The 15,601-nt window shown below is 34.1% G+C and overlaps 2 protein-coding genes across 2 annotated transcripts; both read right to left on the bottom strand.

The window, feature by feature from the left end:
• Nucleotides 1–9,186: 9,186 nt before the first annotated feature.
• Nucleotides 9,187–9,798, bottom strand: LOC139510741 (zinc finger MYM-type protein 1-like). Its single transcript, XM_071297267.1, has one exon. It carries the CDS (start codon nucleotides 9,796–9,798, stop codon nucleotides 9,187–9,189), a length of 612 nt encoding a protein of 203 aa, XP_071153368.1.
• Nucleotides 9,799–9,824: 26 nt separating this feature from the next.
• On the bottom strand, nucleotides 9,825–11,686 carry LOC139510740 (zinc finger MYM-type protein 1-like). Its single transcript, XM_071297266.1, has 2 exons — nucleotides 11,406–11,686; nucleotides 9,825–10,593 (listed from the first exon to the last, which is right to left on the bottom strand). Exons 1-2 carry the CDS (start codon nucleotides 11,684–11,686, stop codon nucleotides 9,825–9,827), a joined length of 1,050 nt encoding a protein of 349 aa, XP_071153367.1.
• Nucleotides 11,687–15,601: the final 3,915 nt, after the last annotated feature.

Here is a 15,601-nt window from a genome sequence, read left to right as displayed (position 1 = left end):
CGAGTGGTTGATAATATTGAATTTGTCTCCTGATAGTTTTACATTAAAGTATAAATCTTTTATCCAAACAATAATAAGACAAATTCAAGTCGATTTAATCATTGTACAGTTTTAACATATGTCGAAAAACATTTAAACGTGTCGTTGAGGTCTTGTAGTAAATTCGGAACCCCCATGATAGTTCGAATACAGAAGCAGAATTTCAATGTCGTAATTTATTTTACAAACCCTGATTGAAACGAGAAAAGTCAAAGTATTTAAGTTGTAATCTACTACAAATGTATTTAATTTAATTCAATGTTAATTAAAGTCTTGGCACGGTACTTGTCTATCCCAAATTCATGTATTTGGTTTTCATGTTATATTTGTTATTCTCGTGGTGTTTTGTCTGATGCTTGGTCCGTTTCTGTGTGTGTTACGTTTCGGTGTAATGTCGTTGTTCTCCTCTTATATTTAATGCGTTTCCCTCGGTTTTAGTTTGTTACCCCGATTTTGTTTTTTGTCCATGGATTTATGAGTTTTGAACAGCGGTATACTACTGTTGCCTTTATTTATATTCCAACAAGAACTATATGTGAGTAAATGTTGTAAACCGACACAACACCATGTCCCTGTTTGTTGGTTTGTTTTAGTATGAGTACCCAGGAAATTTAGAGGTACTCAATTGCATCATAAAGAATCAGTCAAGGATTAATTGAAATCCATTCAATGGTTTAGGAGGAGCTGTGGATGACAAATCTTCCCCCTAGACCATGAAAAGGCAAAGTCCATCTGTTTGTATGCTAAAAAAATGTTCTAAAATGCTTCCAAAACGTGAAATAAAGATGCATAAGAACATCCGTTTGATTAAAATCAATTCCATTCACTGGTTTATAAATTGCCTGTGATAAATGATAAGCTACAGTCCTCGTTCTCTTCCATGATGTCTCCACGTTGTCTCGACCCAGCTAAAGATTAGAGTTAACTTCCATATCAAACATATTAGGCAGTTAATGCTTTCTGTGATTTTAAGCGAGATACAAAAAAGTTCGTGTAGTGTCATAATAATATCAGTTTTAAACATTCACTTTACTCTGTGATAATATGACATGTTACATCAAGTGTCTGTGTGCTTGATTGTAAAATATTAACTTTGGTCAATGTCTCCTGATCACATGATTTGCATAGGTTTTTTACACTTGATAACCATCATACCCTCACTACGCATAAACCAGTGACAAGGCATCACGTGATTAAAGACTACAGAGTATTGTATTCTACTTTTCGTATTCCTTCTTTCGAAGATAAGAACAAACGAGTTTATGTTGACGGTAATGGTTGATGCTGGAAATCTATCATATTTATATTTATAATGATTCTTATGTAATATGATACGTAACGTCACTTATAATTGAATAACGACTGGTAAAATAGTAGTGAAATCGCACTAATTGTTTAACTTGATATTTCAATTGTTTGAATGTTTTACGGGTATTGCATCAGAATAGGATTTATATTTCTATATTAAAACAGCAACCACCGCCTATGTGTATTTAATAGTTGTAACACTTCAAACAGGAATACCGGTACCAATAGCCTGTCAAATTGATGCTGTGAGTTCAAGTCCCACACGCGACATGCGTGTTCTTTATTCAATCCTTTTTTTACTACAATTGCCAATCTTTATTACCGAAGGTTAGGGGTGTCCTCCACTTATGAGAGCCAACCATTCTAAAACGCCAAGTCATTACAACTGAAAGGACGTGCTGGGTCAGCTCCAATTTACCCGATATCTGCAATGTAGGTTTACTGGTAGATGAATCAACGACTTAATACTTTCGATGACAGAAACCAATCCAACGCTGTACAGCCTATATTGTTATATATTTATACTACATGTATATGTGTTTAGTTTAGTACGTATTAATATTTATTTGTATTTTTGTGTGCATTGTTCTTTTTTGTGATTACAGGTATTGAAAACATAACAGAACACAATATACATAACAGAAATGCTACTTTAAAAAAGAAACCTTTTTAAAAAGCTAAAACTTTCGCTGTACTTTAATGATAAAGTCAGCTTTAAATTACAACCATCTTTTTGCATGGAAATGCAATCCAACTTGGTTTAATGCCATGCAGATCGTTTTGTTTTTGAAATCACTAGTTTCATTTTGTATTTAAATTTGCTTGTTAGGATTGAACGTGAACATTTCTTCATTTGATTTATATGTTTGTTGTGTAGTTATTTATTAAATAAAAGCGTGTTTAAATGGCGGTTAATTGTTATAAATTATTCCAAATGAGTTTTAACAAAATTTAAAGTCCTTTTTCAACTGCACTTTAATATTGAGTGTTACTTGAGTTTGCTCCTTAACTGTTAATGTCCCCAAATTTGTGACACAAACATTGTATAACCAATGAAGTTAAGAGTTAAACAGCGCATTGTCATTCTATATCTATTGACATTGTGTAAGGTTGCAGTTGATCTTTGGAAGCATACATGCTAATTTCTGTTTAATTTCATGATTTTGATACGATTAATTTTGATGTTTATAAACAGTCAACAATATCAATAAAATTATTATTTCTATGACTTAACATTATATTGTTTGTTATAATCCTGGTACCTTTGATAAATATTTGCCTTTCTTACATTTAGCAATTGAAATTTATAAAATATCTGTCCTTTTTATTAAATGACTTGTATTTATGCAAGATCATTTAATGTATAAAGGCGTAGTCTCGTTATAAAATACACATGTTTTCTCTTTTCTCATAATGCTGACATAAGACTTATTTTTATCCAATCCAAGTATGCCAGTTTAGCTTAGGACAGTGATAAAGATTTAATTTTTCATTATCAATTATGAGAAGACTTTAAGCTAACCTCTTCTACCCGTCCTCGTTCATGGTGTTGAATTTTTAAGTACATCAATATAAAAAATTTTATATATTGCACATTCAACGAGATTATTTGGCTGTAAAAGCTTTGTGCCTAGTCCTACAAATTCGTATAGATTTTTCAAGTGATGATCTGGTAATATCAATGAAAAATATTAATGACTTGACAAATGAAAGAAAAGAGTAAAGAACCGAAAATAATCCGTTTATTTCTTGGAAGTCATCATTGAGACAAATGGCATTTCTATGAAGTACATGAATTATAGTTGACAATTTGCTTCTTAATTAGCGGGATGGTCAGCCAAAGGTCGTGACGAGGTTTGTTGCTTAAACATAGATAATTAGGATTGTGTATATCTTTCAAGACATCTAACTGTCTTTGGGACAATTTTCTTTAAAGCCATATTTGAAATTATCTAAAATTAGAATTATATGAGTAGAAGGTGCACGTGGCAGGTAAATAAAAAAAGATACCGTTTAAAAAAGACCAAAGAAATAAAACCAGAATTAAATGTCATTTTGAACTGAACCTTACTATGCAGTTTAGTGGTAAATTAACTTAGACGTGAAACAATACAAACAAGTAATAATAAAATAAGGAAATAATAAAAAAATAAAAGCAATCTATAAAACTGTTCCCCAAGCTGTTTGCCATTTAAGATGTATACGTAAACATACACTAAACACATTTGTCGTTACTCAACGAGCACTTCTAAAACAAAATGTGTTAGGTATTCCCGTATCTGTCAAGGTTGTATCCGAAGTTAGACCTGTATGGGTGTGTAAGCTGAAAGTTATGCTCTATATAAAACAGCTGAAAACTTCATATTTGTACGAACTTGATGGAAACTTGGTATTGAACAAGAAAAAACAGTAAAAACTTGAACATTGGGCCTTGTCACTACAATCGTTTTGTCTTTTGATGCGTACCTACTAATCAATGACTCATACATAAGTATTACTAGTATTCAAATAAGAAGATGTGGTATGATTGCCAATTAGACAACACTCCACCAGCAACAAAATGACGTAGATGATACAACATCGGTTTAACAAACAAAATCTATTAAGAAGAATTCCTAATCTTTATTACTAGATATATGTTTTTATATTTAAATTTGGAAAAAGAAAAGGGTGTCTGCATTTACATGTAACCGACGGATCCAATTAATCAAATTGAAAGAAAACAAAATTAAGGTGAAGTATTAAACGTGCTCGCCGTTTTAAAATCAAGTTTCAGTATTGGAAGTTTTTTCAAAGGTGTACTCCGAAACATTGTAATTGGCTTAAAGCGCCATAAAGAATGGATATTTCATGTGTGACGTATCGCTTTTTTTAATTTAAATTTTAGCAATGAAAATTCACGTATTTTTTTAGCAATCTTGGTGGTATCTTATTTAGATTTAAAACATTGTTGTGACGTCATTCTATTGTTTTACCTGTTCTTTATTTCAGTGATTGGACTATCATTTACCTGTAGGAAACTATTATGTTACCTTTAGCTGTCCAATATTTTTATGAATAGCCGTCTTCTTTCTTAAAAATATTTGACAGCTAAATAGCCGTCTTCTTTCTCAAAAATATTGGACAGCTAAAGGTAGCATAACTGATTCTTACAGATAAATGATAGTTCAATCACTGAAATAAAAAAAAACAATTAATTACCCTAATTGTTTTCATCATGTAATGAAAAATAAAACCAAAGAATAAATGACAATTAAAATAAACATTTTATTAAAATCAACTTTCAATACAATAATTTTGTCACTCATCAAAACGGTTTCTTGAGGGAAAAAATCACTTTCAAAATGATTTTTAACACTACAAATACTTCTATCACAGCCATTTTTTTTCATGTGATTGGGTAGTATCTTTTCGCACTAATTCAATAAGTTGATTATGCTCGTTGCAAGTCTTGTTTTTTGTTGCCTTTTTGAATTTCTTTTTTCAAAAGATTTATCCTCATCCGTCTTAAGGTAATCAAATCTGACATCTGGTGTTACTCTTATTCTTCCTAACTTCATGTTCAACTGCAAGTAAAATGAAAAAGCAATAAAGTAAAGCTTCTAAAATTTGATGAATCATGCCGCAATACAAGGGCCACGAACAACCTAAACCTTATCCTGTGTGCAAAGTACGAATCTAGAACTTCCTTCATGAACCAGACTATATTTCTTTATAGAATTTTTAGGTTTCGGCGTTGATTTACAGGTTGTTGCTTTTTTAAGTTATTGATCAATACACAAATAAACGAGAACAAAAAGAGCGATACGACCTTGCAGAAAAAAAAAGAAAAAAAGAGGGCCGGGGGGGGGGGGGGGGGGTATTCAGGTGGTACATTTGGGTAAACAATAACAGTCTCCTGAAAATTCCAACAAAAGAATATAACTGATTGCATGGTGTAATCTCTTCGTTTGTTCATATAATTATTTATCTTACCTCCTCGTGGAGACCGTGTATAATTGATATTAGGTTAGGAGGGAGGTAGGGCTTATTTCATACACGGTTAGTAGTGGTGTTACGTCCCTTTATATTCTATATTAGGTAAAAGGGAGGCGAGGCTTATTTCATACACGGTTAGTAGTGGTGTTACTTCCCTTTATAAAAACAAAACGGTACTGAGAAAAAAATGGTTACACGCCATTATTCCGACAGCCCATTGGTCCGACAACCCATTAGTCAGACAACCCAACAGTCCGACAACCCATTGCTCCGACAGCCCAATACTCCGACAACCCATAAGTCCGAAACTTATCAAGTCAAGTATCAGGGTAAAATATTTTTTGTCTCTCTACATATTATTACGTTTATGTAATAGCATATTTTAAGAAATAACTCCGTTTATATTACATAAGACAAAGGTAGTTCGAATACTTTCTATATATTCAATTCGAAATCTGTATATAGAATAGAACAGTATATAGAATAGAACAGAAAAGAATATTTCATTTTCCAAATAACACAGTCTATAAAGAGCATACAAATCATGACAAACCAGTGATGGTGCGCGCTACTGATGATACCCCCGCCCAAATATTTCGGTAAACAGGAAATTGTTGAGATGTGAATCTAAAAAAGCATCACACAGTATAACTGACTTATATAAACCTTGAAACCAAATTTCAGAAATCATTGTATTGTAGTTTCTGAGATAAATGTGACGAAAATGTTCAACTTAGCTCTCATGTAAAAAGTGTTCGGTAAACAGAAAGTTGTTGAGTTAATAATCTGAAAATGAATCACGCGATAAACCAGACTTCGGACGGTCAGACAGAGGTAACACAGTATACTCCCCACTTTTACGAAGCGGCGGTATAATGATTGGGTCAACATTAAGACATTACAATACTAATTTATACTAGTTATATTTATTTCACCATAAGCCTCAGTCACAATATGAGCCAAAACAAAATAGGAAAAAAAGAACTAACACATTGATATGAAACAACAATCAGTATCAAGACCTGTACTACATAATTCAAATGAACTAATAATAAAATCATAATTTTTCCATTAAAAGTTAAGTTTTCTTGTGTTAACATCGAAGATTAATCATGTTTATCTAACTTTTTAAAGTTCTGACAAGTGCTAGAAATATGCTGAAAGAGTTCCTCACTCAAATTATTATGAAGGGAGCATTCGATTGAAAAATGACGTTCATCCTCAACCTATCAGCTGTACAATACGATTTTTTTTAGTATCTGGCATTTTCTATTCCTAATGTAATGGGTAAGCACCGATTCTTAATTAACATATGAACTACCTTTTTTAAAATCAATGATATCTAAATATTTTTCTCCTTGAAACATAATGAAAAATAAGTGTCAAGTATGCCACAAAACACATACTGAACAAAGTTTTTATTTTTACAACTAGATAATTTGAGAAAAACACAAGCGTGACAAGAATTTCACACATTGTCTTAGATTTTTTACTAGTTGTTATTGGCTTTTATATTGCACTCGTTCTATTTTTAAAAGCAGTCATTTTGAGTTGACTGTGTGTTTCTTTGTCATATACAGTCCCTGAATATCACTTTTCCTCATGAATATTTAAATAGAAGTTGCCGAAATGTTCATGTCCGTCATACTTGTTTTTCGTAATAAGTTTTGTTGTAAGTCATTAATCCTGCACCTTCACCAACCATTTTAAAGGAGGGATATTTTTCCTAGATTTTGAAATAAGCTTGGGATATAAAATTGGTATCCCTACAAATATATTGAGTGTCATCTCTCAGACTATGTCTGATCTATCGTTTTTGGAAGTGACTTGTAGTTGTCTCAGTATTTCGTGGATTCACATTCCCGAACATGATACCGTATTCATAAAAAACACCAGGCGAACTAGAACATCACAGACTGACAGTTGACACACAAACGACGAAATGTAAACAAATAAATACGTAAAACGAAAGAGGGTCGATTGTAAGGACTTAACAGTAGCAATTAGCATGTGTATCAACTCCAATATAATGAGACAACTATCCCGCATGGAAAGAATAATAGGAATCAAAACGGACAATCCCAAATATTGAAGAGAACAGAGTTGGTCTTTTTAAAGAAAAAATACCAATACACACAAGACAGATGCATTGTCGGAGTAATGGGCTGTCGGGGTAATGGGCTGTCGGAATAGTGGGCTGTCGGAGTATTGGGCTGTCGAAATAGCGGGCTGTCGGAGTAATGGGCTGTCGGAATAATAGACTGTAGGAGTAATGGGCTGTCGGAATAATGGTTGTCGGACTAATGGGATGTCACCAAAAAAATCTTAAAGGTTTCAACAGACGAAGAAAATGATGATTAAGATGGAAATAGATTCATAAAACGCATTTTAACCTAACAAGTTGTTATTGTTGGCATCTGTTTTTGTAGGATCAATGAAAGTAGCTAGCTTCTTAATGCTAACAGTATCGAAGACTTGGTTATTTTGATAGGTCACTAGTCTAAATTTCACAAGTTAAGATAGTCAGTAAGATAAATTCGTTACATAGTGTGCTAGTGACGTAATACGGTATATATGGGGTCAGTAAATTCCATATGGGGATTCGAGCTTCGCTCTCAACCCATATAGAATTTACTGACCCCATATATACCGTATTAGGCAGGGGCGTAGCTAGCATGTGAATGAAGTGGAAGCACAAACCGAAGGGCGAGGGGTCTGGGGTCCGCCTAAGCCTAGGGGGGCCGGGGGGTGAAGCCCCCTTGACGCTCCGCAGATTTAGCGTTTTAAAACAGTAATGACCTTATTAAAATTTGTATACTTTTGTTGTGTTTTTTTTGGTCAATTATTTATTTAACTTCGAAATGTTCGAATCAAATGAACACTTTACACGTTTTTTTGTACGCCGTGAGATCTTTTAAAAATCACGGAGGTTTGTTCCATATATATATATGTATTTGGATATTTGTATTTGTATTGAGCAAAGAAGATATAATAATAAGGAGGTGTGGTATGATTGCCGAGGAGACAACTATCCACCAAAGTTTAAATGAAGTGTATGTAAGTGAATATGTATAAAAAAAAACAATAATGAAAAACATAAACACAAACACAATACTACATTTGTATATTATGTGGAGTTTCTGTTAGACATATCAAAACAATTATTCAATCTTTTGAATTTTTAACTTAAAGTCAAATTAATTTTGGTCGGAAAAAAGGAATCCCAAACGACGTTTCTTCTTTACAGCAAATGTGTCAATGACTTTTTCAGTATCAATTTCCCAATGTTTGTATGCATGCAGTATGGAGAGACTAGAAAGTCTTTCTGTATGCATTGTAGAGCGGACATAAGTTTTCACTCTTCTCATAACGCTAAAACTCCTCTCTGCTGTTGCTGTTGTCACCGGCATTGTCACTAGAATAAGCAGACAAATGTAAATGTTTGGGTATAGGTCACAGTTTGTCACTGGCAGAGTTTCCGAAAGAGTGGATGGCTTTGGGTCCGCTGCTATATCCCACCTAACAATCCATCGTTCAACTTCCTCGCGAAATTGTGCAACATTGTTAATATCAAGGTCATCTCTAAATGTCTCAAATAAAGTATTGATAACTTCTTGATTAATCCCATTTAGCTTTGTTGGTATCAAATACTGGGCAGAAAACCGATCTTCGTTGGAAACCAATCTGCGTGTAAGTTCTTGTATCAGGTGATCAAGAAATGGCAGAAACATTGCACGTTTCCAGTACTGACTGGGCGTTTCAGCTGGTACATTTACGCGATGACGCTGTCTACCGGCAGCTCTCGGCATGGTAGGAACCTCCTCCACGGTATCGGCTACTTGTACTGCTTTCTCAAACAACTCATCCCAGGCTTCTATGCTGTTCCGTTTTCTGTTCAACTGTTCTATTTTTTACAACTTTACTCTCAGACACAGCTTCAATGAGATCAACAGATTTCCTTTGTAACATTTCAGAAAGGGGAACTAAGGGTTGCAAAATAGACTGTGCCGCAACCAAAGTGATAATAAAGTCAAATTTCTTGATTGAACAAGCATAGCTACGAGCTTTTGAGTCACCATGTTGCTCTAGGTTCTCTAGGGAATCATCTATAACTTTAAACGCAGTAAGAAAAGTATATAACGATTCTGATCGACTGGCCCAACGGGTTTCACAAAGGGTTTTCAGTTTCTGACGTCTATCCATTTCTTCTCTTACTACTGCATTATGTTCCAGGCTTTCTTTAAAAAAGAGGACTCTTTTTGCTGAGTAATCGAATGCGAAAGCAATAGCCTGTACAGTGTTCATAAGATTTCTAATTAATGGTTCTTCACTAGCATGTACTATTGACAAATTCAGGTTATGGGCTTTGCAATGTATGTAACTTGCTCCAGGTATTCTTTCTTTTATTCTCGATTGGACGCCTCTATGTATACCAGACATATTAGCAGCCCCGTCGTAACCCTGAGCACGCATATGATCAACATCGATCCCTTTCAATTCTAGTTGTTCCAGAAAAAGTTCAGCCAATGCCTCTCCTGTTGTTCGGGATGCTTCCGCGAAGCCAAGAAATTCCTCTCGAATTGACTTTGTCGTCTGTCAAAAAATCTTACACAGATAGACGCCTGTTCTTTGGTTGCACAGTCAGTCGCCTCGTCGGACATGAAACCAAAATATTTTGAATCATTACAATCCTGGACCAATGTCGAAATAATCTGATCTGCACATATTTCAATGAGTTCATTCTGGATATCTGGTGATGTATACTTTTTCTGTGGATCAGCAAAAGCAAGATAATCTGCAAGTACGATGTTATCCTTGGCTCTCATGTGAAGGAGAGCAATTAAATTGCTATGTTTTTCCTCGTGACCTCTGATTGCAAGATTTTGTTTACCGCATAACAAAATAGCGTCAATAATACAAGAAAGAACTTCTCGGTTTCTCTTGATTCTAGCATTGAAACTCTCCGACATTGACTCCAATATATCGGACTTTTCTCCGGATTTTATCCGAAGAAATTCAGTTGCTGCAAGCACGTTGTCGTGATGCTTACTTTTTTCATTAATATGCCGTGAGACGCATCGACTAAGATTTCCCCAATCTGTGACGGGAGATGACAGTGAAAAAGTCTTTTCCTTTGTATCTTGTCTCTGTGGCCCAAACAAAACACAAGGTGCACAATAGACAGCATCATTCACAACAGAATACCTCATCCAAGAGTATTTTTCAAGCCAACTCCACTGCAGCGATCTGTTGACATTTCTAATGGTCCTACAAATTAAATATTAATACAATATTTTTTCCTATTTTGAAACGATTTCTAGGTGAATTTTAGAGATATAACGAAAAAAAACACTTGAAAATAATTAAAGAAGGTGCCTGGGGACATGAATGTGCCTGAGGAAACGAATGCCCCCGCTCAAGCCTTGCAATTTTCCAAGATATAAAGGGGCATTACTTTAAATGAATCACTGTCTAAATTCAAATGTGTGTTTCGGTCGAGGGTAACTTAATTTTCCATTCGACTAGCGGCAGGGGCATTCAAATGTGTCTCTTCAAATCGATAACCCATACTTTGTCTTTTTATTTTTTAGCCATTGCGTTGTCAGTTTATTTGCAATCTATCCCTATGGTATACAAAATCGACAACTGTGAGCTATTGCTAATAGCTATGAATTTATGAAATATTGAAATAAGAAGATGTATCATTTCCAATGAGACATATCTCCAAAAATGCCACCACATCTTCCATGTCTGACCATAAGTACGAAATAAAAAAACGTCGTGAAACAGGAGGAGTAATTTGCTGTGATGAATAGATTAGTTGCTGAGAAAAATGATTGTTGTTACGGACGGACGCACGGACAGTCAGAGGTACACATGAACCAGTTTACAACGTACTCAATTGGGCAAGGAACGGGAGGATAAATAAGTGCAGTATGTGGCAATTAAACCAGCCTTTACCGTTTTTACAGGTGGTGGGCTGGCTTATCTTTTTACGTAATAAATACATTCGGCATATATATTGTTCAATTTCTAAATAATAATTTTTAATTTCTTTTGTTTGCAAAATTATGAATTACCTCAAAGGAAACTTGTATTTAGCAACATGTTCCCAAGATGTATTTGTCAGCAAATCTAGTTTCACTCTGTCTTGTTGTGAACATTCTATGGTGATATTACCAATATCTGGATAAGGAGGGTGGTTAGATGAAGACGGAGTCAACGAGTCAGTTAGTGACGGTGTTGGGGGATCGTCAATCTTTGTGGAGGTGTGATCATCTGAGGCTGAGCCTGTTCCTTCAGGACGCGAATCAGATGAGTTTGGGTTCGGTTTGAAATAAGAAAATATCTTTTTCTGCATGACAGCTTCATCAACACTAATCTTGTAACTATGTTGTCAAACTAATATCCGGGAAAGACGGAAAAGATACCAACAGTCTCCGAACGTTAAACAAATATCATAATCATATTAGTCTTAGATGATTATACATGCATCACTCTGTTCTGTCGATTCGTATTGAGCAATTCATCTCTCTCGCTCTCTCATTATGTTTTATTTTTTTTTTTTATTTTTTTTTTTTTTTTTGGTGAAAACGACGTGGATGCACGTGCTGTCGTGCCTCCGGGTAGCTACGCCCCTGTTAGGTCACTAGCACACTATGTAACTAATAGTATTTGAAATAAAATCGACTGCGGTGCACTCGATATGGTTCAACATGAAACTGTCTCCATATGATATCCTTTTTTTACTCATTAACCCTGTAAAATAATAAAACACGAGAAGAAACAAGAAACTAATAGGAGAGGACTACTTTTTGAAATATAATATATATAAAACTTGCCATTATTAGCTGTTTTGACTATTATATACTCTTTGTAATCCACACTGAATTAAGGTTTATGTACCCTTCTGTAGCCATTTTTGTACGAACTTTTCAAACTTCAATTGTATCAAAATTACAGATATAATGAATAATAGAGATAGGCTATTTTGTACATATTCCAAGCGGAATCTTGATGCAAAGCATTATTTTTTACTGCTCCATTGCATTTAATAGAAAAAGAGGACTTTGTGGCAAATAAATCAAGATTTTTATAGAAAATCCACAGCCTTGTACTCTCATATTTGGCAATTTGATGACTGATAGATATAAGATTATTGCATGCAGTGCTAGCATTGATTTCCTTAAAACAAGTTTATAAATGTAGTTATTGGTTAAGACAAGTATAAATATGGCAAAAATCAAGTACACCTTTAAGGGTGCGCTCGACTTTAGTGACTCAGCACGAGGTGTTTTGGAATTTACAGGTTACTTAGAACTTTTTGTAAAAAATAACACTAGCACATCATAGAAAATCAAGTGAGTAATTTATGTTTCAAATTTTATAACTAAAATCTCTGTATTAAAGGCTGTGGATTTTCTATAAAAATCTTGATTTATTTGCCACAAAGTCCTCTTTTTTTACCAAATGCAATGAAACAGTAAAAAATAATGCTTTGCATCAAGTTTCCCCTTGGAAAATGTACTAAATGGCCTATCTCTATTATTTATTACATCTTTAGTTTTGATACAATTGAGGTTTGAAAATTTCGTACAAAAATGGCTACAGAGGGGTACATAAACCTTAACGTATCTAAATAGATTCCAAATACACATTTGATTTTAATTCAAAGTTTGAAACAACACAATCACTAATAACGACATCTCTTTCTTCGTTTTTGCAAAAAAAAATATACTGCGTATTGTTATGCGTTTACTTTTCTACATTGGCTAGAGGTATAGGGGGAGGGTTGAGATGTCACAAACATGTTTAACCCCGCCGCATTTTTGCGCCTGTCCCAAGTCAGGAGCCTCTGGCCTTTGTTAGTCTTGTATTATTTTAATTTTAGTGTCTTGTGTACAATTTGTAAATTAGTATGGCGCTCATTATCACTGAACTAGTATATATTTGTTTAGGGGCCAGTTGAAGGACGCCTCCGGGAGCGGGAATTTCTCGCTACATTGAAGACCTGTTGGTGACCCTCTGCTGCTGTTTTTTTTCTATGGTCGGGTTGTTGTCTCTTTGGCACATTCCCCATTTCCATTCTCAATTTTATTTCAACACTTTATCCATTTTGAAACACAATTCACATGTTAAGGTGTTCACGGAAACCATGAGCGTAAATTATGAGTAGTCCTTCAGCACGCAAAAATCATGATACGCATACCCTGTGTCTAATTATTCATGAAACAATACATGGTGTTTACCTTTTAATTAGCTGTACTTTCTTTTTGTCTATATGTTTCAGTTGAGCTACTGTTTAAAGGGGCCAACATGTAGGATATATTGTAATGTTAAAAAGTTTATTCACAAAACAATGTTCATACTAAATGAAAATAAATCTGTGCTTGCTTTTTCTGTTGTTTTACCTTTTTCGACGTGATAAAAATTGTTTTAGGTAAGATATAAGCCTCTAACAATCCATTGTGTAAAATATTGAACAGGTCTTCGGCCTGCGGCCTCACACCTGTCCAATATTTTACAGAATGGACTGTTATCGGCTTATATATTAATGGCTATTTATTTTAGGTATTTTTGACATATAGCTCTTCAACGGTTTCGGTACTTGTACATCTTCGGATTTCAAATGTTTGGCTTTGAGCGTTCCTGATGAAGGTAAATCCAGAAAAGCGCTTCGGACGCAAGAAATTATTAAACGTGTTGTTTTCAATATGTTTTTTTTGCTAATGTATAACAAATGATTACTTGTTTATGAAAAATAATTCACGGGGCTTGAATTAATATTGATTATACCATTGGTAAGCCCTTTGTGCTAAATATTTTACCACGAGCGATAGCGACGGATAAAAATATTGGCATAAGAAGCAAATGCGTGATAAAACTAATTTATATTCAAGATTATTTTATTTATTTTGATTGAAATAGGAGAACGACGGCGGTTCTTTTTTTTTTTTTTTTTTTTATCTAAGCGGTCTTGGTGAGGGTTAACAGTTGCTGTAGATGTGGTATTTCGTGACACCGTTATTCCATAAAGTTCCACGGTCAACAAAATCGGGATTGCGTCTGTCAATCTTGTGAAGTCATGATGATTTCCCTATTATTTGTTTAGTATCGATCCTTATCCTTAGACATCGTGAAAGGAAAACTTAAATGGTTTAAACAACTTAAACCATTGTGGTGACGTCAGCCTATTCATTTACCGTGGATTCTTTTTCTAGAATCAACGCTTCCTAAATCTGTCGCTGAAATGGACTCACCATATTATATTCTTTTTTTTCCTTTGTGTGCCTAATTTCATTAAGTTTGAATTGACTAATTTAATGATTTCCGTTTACTTATGGAATTGTTTTAAAAACTTACCTTTACTTTTTTTGTAACTTGTATATGCCTTCACTTGGAATCGAACCCGTCCATGAATTCTGTTACTTGTTACTGGCATCAACATATCGATAAAACCTCTGGGCTACCAATCGGTTACAATTTAATGGTCTATTTCATATATATAAATGAATATTTGTACAACAGACACACAGGGCTTGTACCTTTATATATACATAATAGGCAAAATACTGTATGAAATGGATAAAACGGGAAAAAGCTGACAAAAAATTTTTGGACTCTTTTTTTAATTCAGTAATGAAGATAGTTGATATACGTATTCAACATTTTAAAGAACATTTTACTATTAACAATAACCACAATAAACCTATTTCTCGTATCAAACATAAACTAAAAGAACTAGCCAAGGAATTTGTTTTTGTCCCGGCCGATAAAGCTGCTAATAATATTATTATTGTTTGACGTAAATTTTACATTGAGGTTCTGAAAAAGGAAATCACCAATTCACCAACATTCCAACTGACTCCATTTTCAGAAAACGAAATCTGTAACAAACATAAACTTTTAGCCACCGCTTTACAAGCAGAGCCAAATACAATGAAAGTCCTAACTATGTATTGGGTTCCAAAGCTACACAAAACCCCTTACAAATATAGATTTATTTCGTCTTCAAGCCATTGTTCAACTACTAAATACACTTGGTACAATTAAAAACCTGATAATAAATTGTTCAAATAAGGCCTTCGAAAAAAGTGGAATAAATTACTTTTGGAGTGTCAAGAACTCGTTGGAAGTACTTGATAAATTGCATGTATATATTGGTGATTTTGAATCTGTTCAAAGTTTTGATTTTTCTACCCTATATACCACATTGCCTCACATTCTCATTAAGAAAAAATTCACACACCTAATTAAATGGGCATTCAAAAAATCA

This window comes from Mytilus edulis, chromosome 2, assembly GCF_963676685.1.
Source record: "Mytilus edulis chromosome 2, xbMytEdul2.2, whole genome shotgun sequence".
NCBI lineage: Eukaryota > Metazoa > Mollusca > Bivalvia > Mytilida > Mytilidae > Mytilus > Mytilus edulis.
This window is presented reverse-complemented; position numbering and strand designations above follow the sequence as displayed.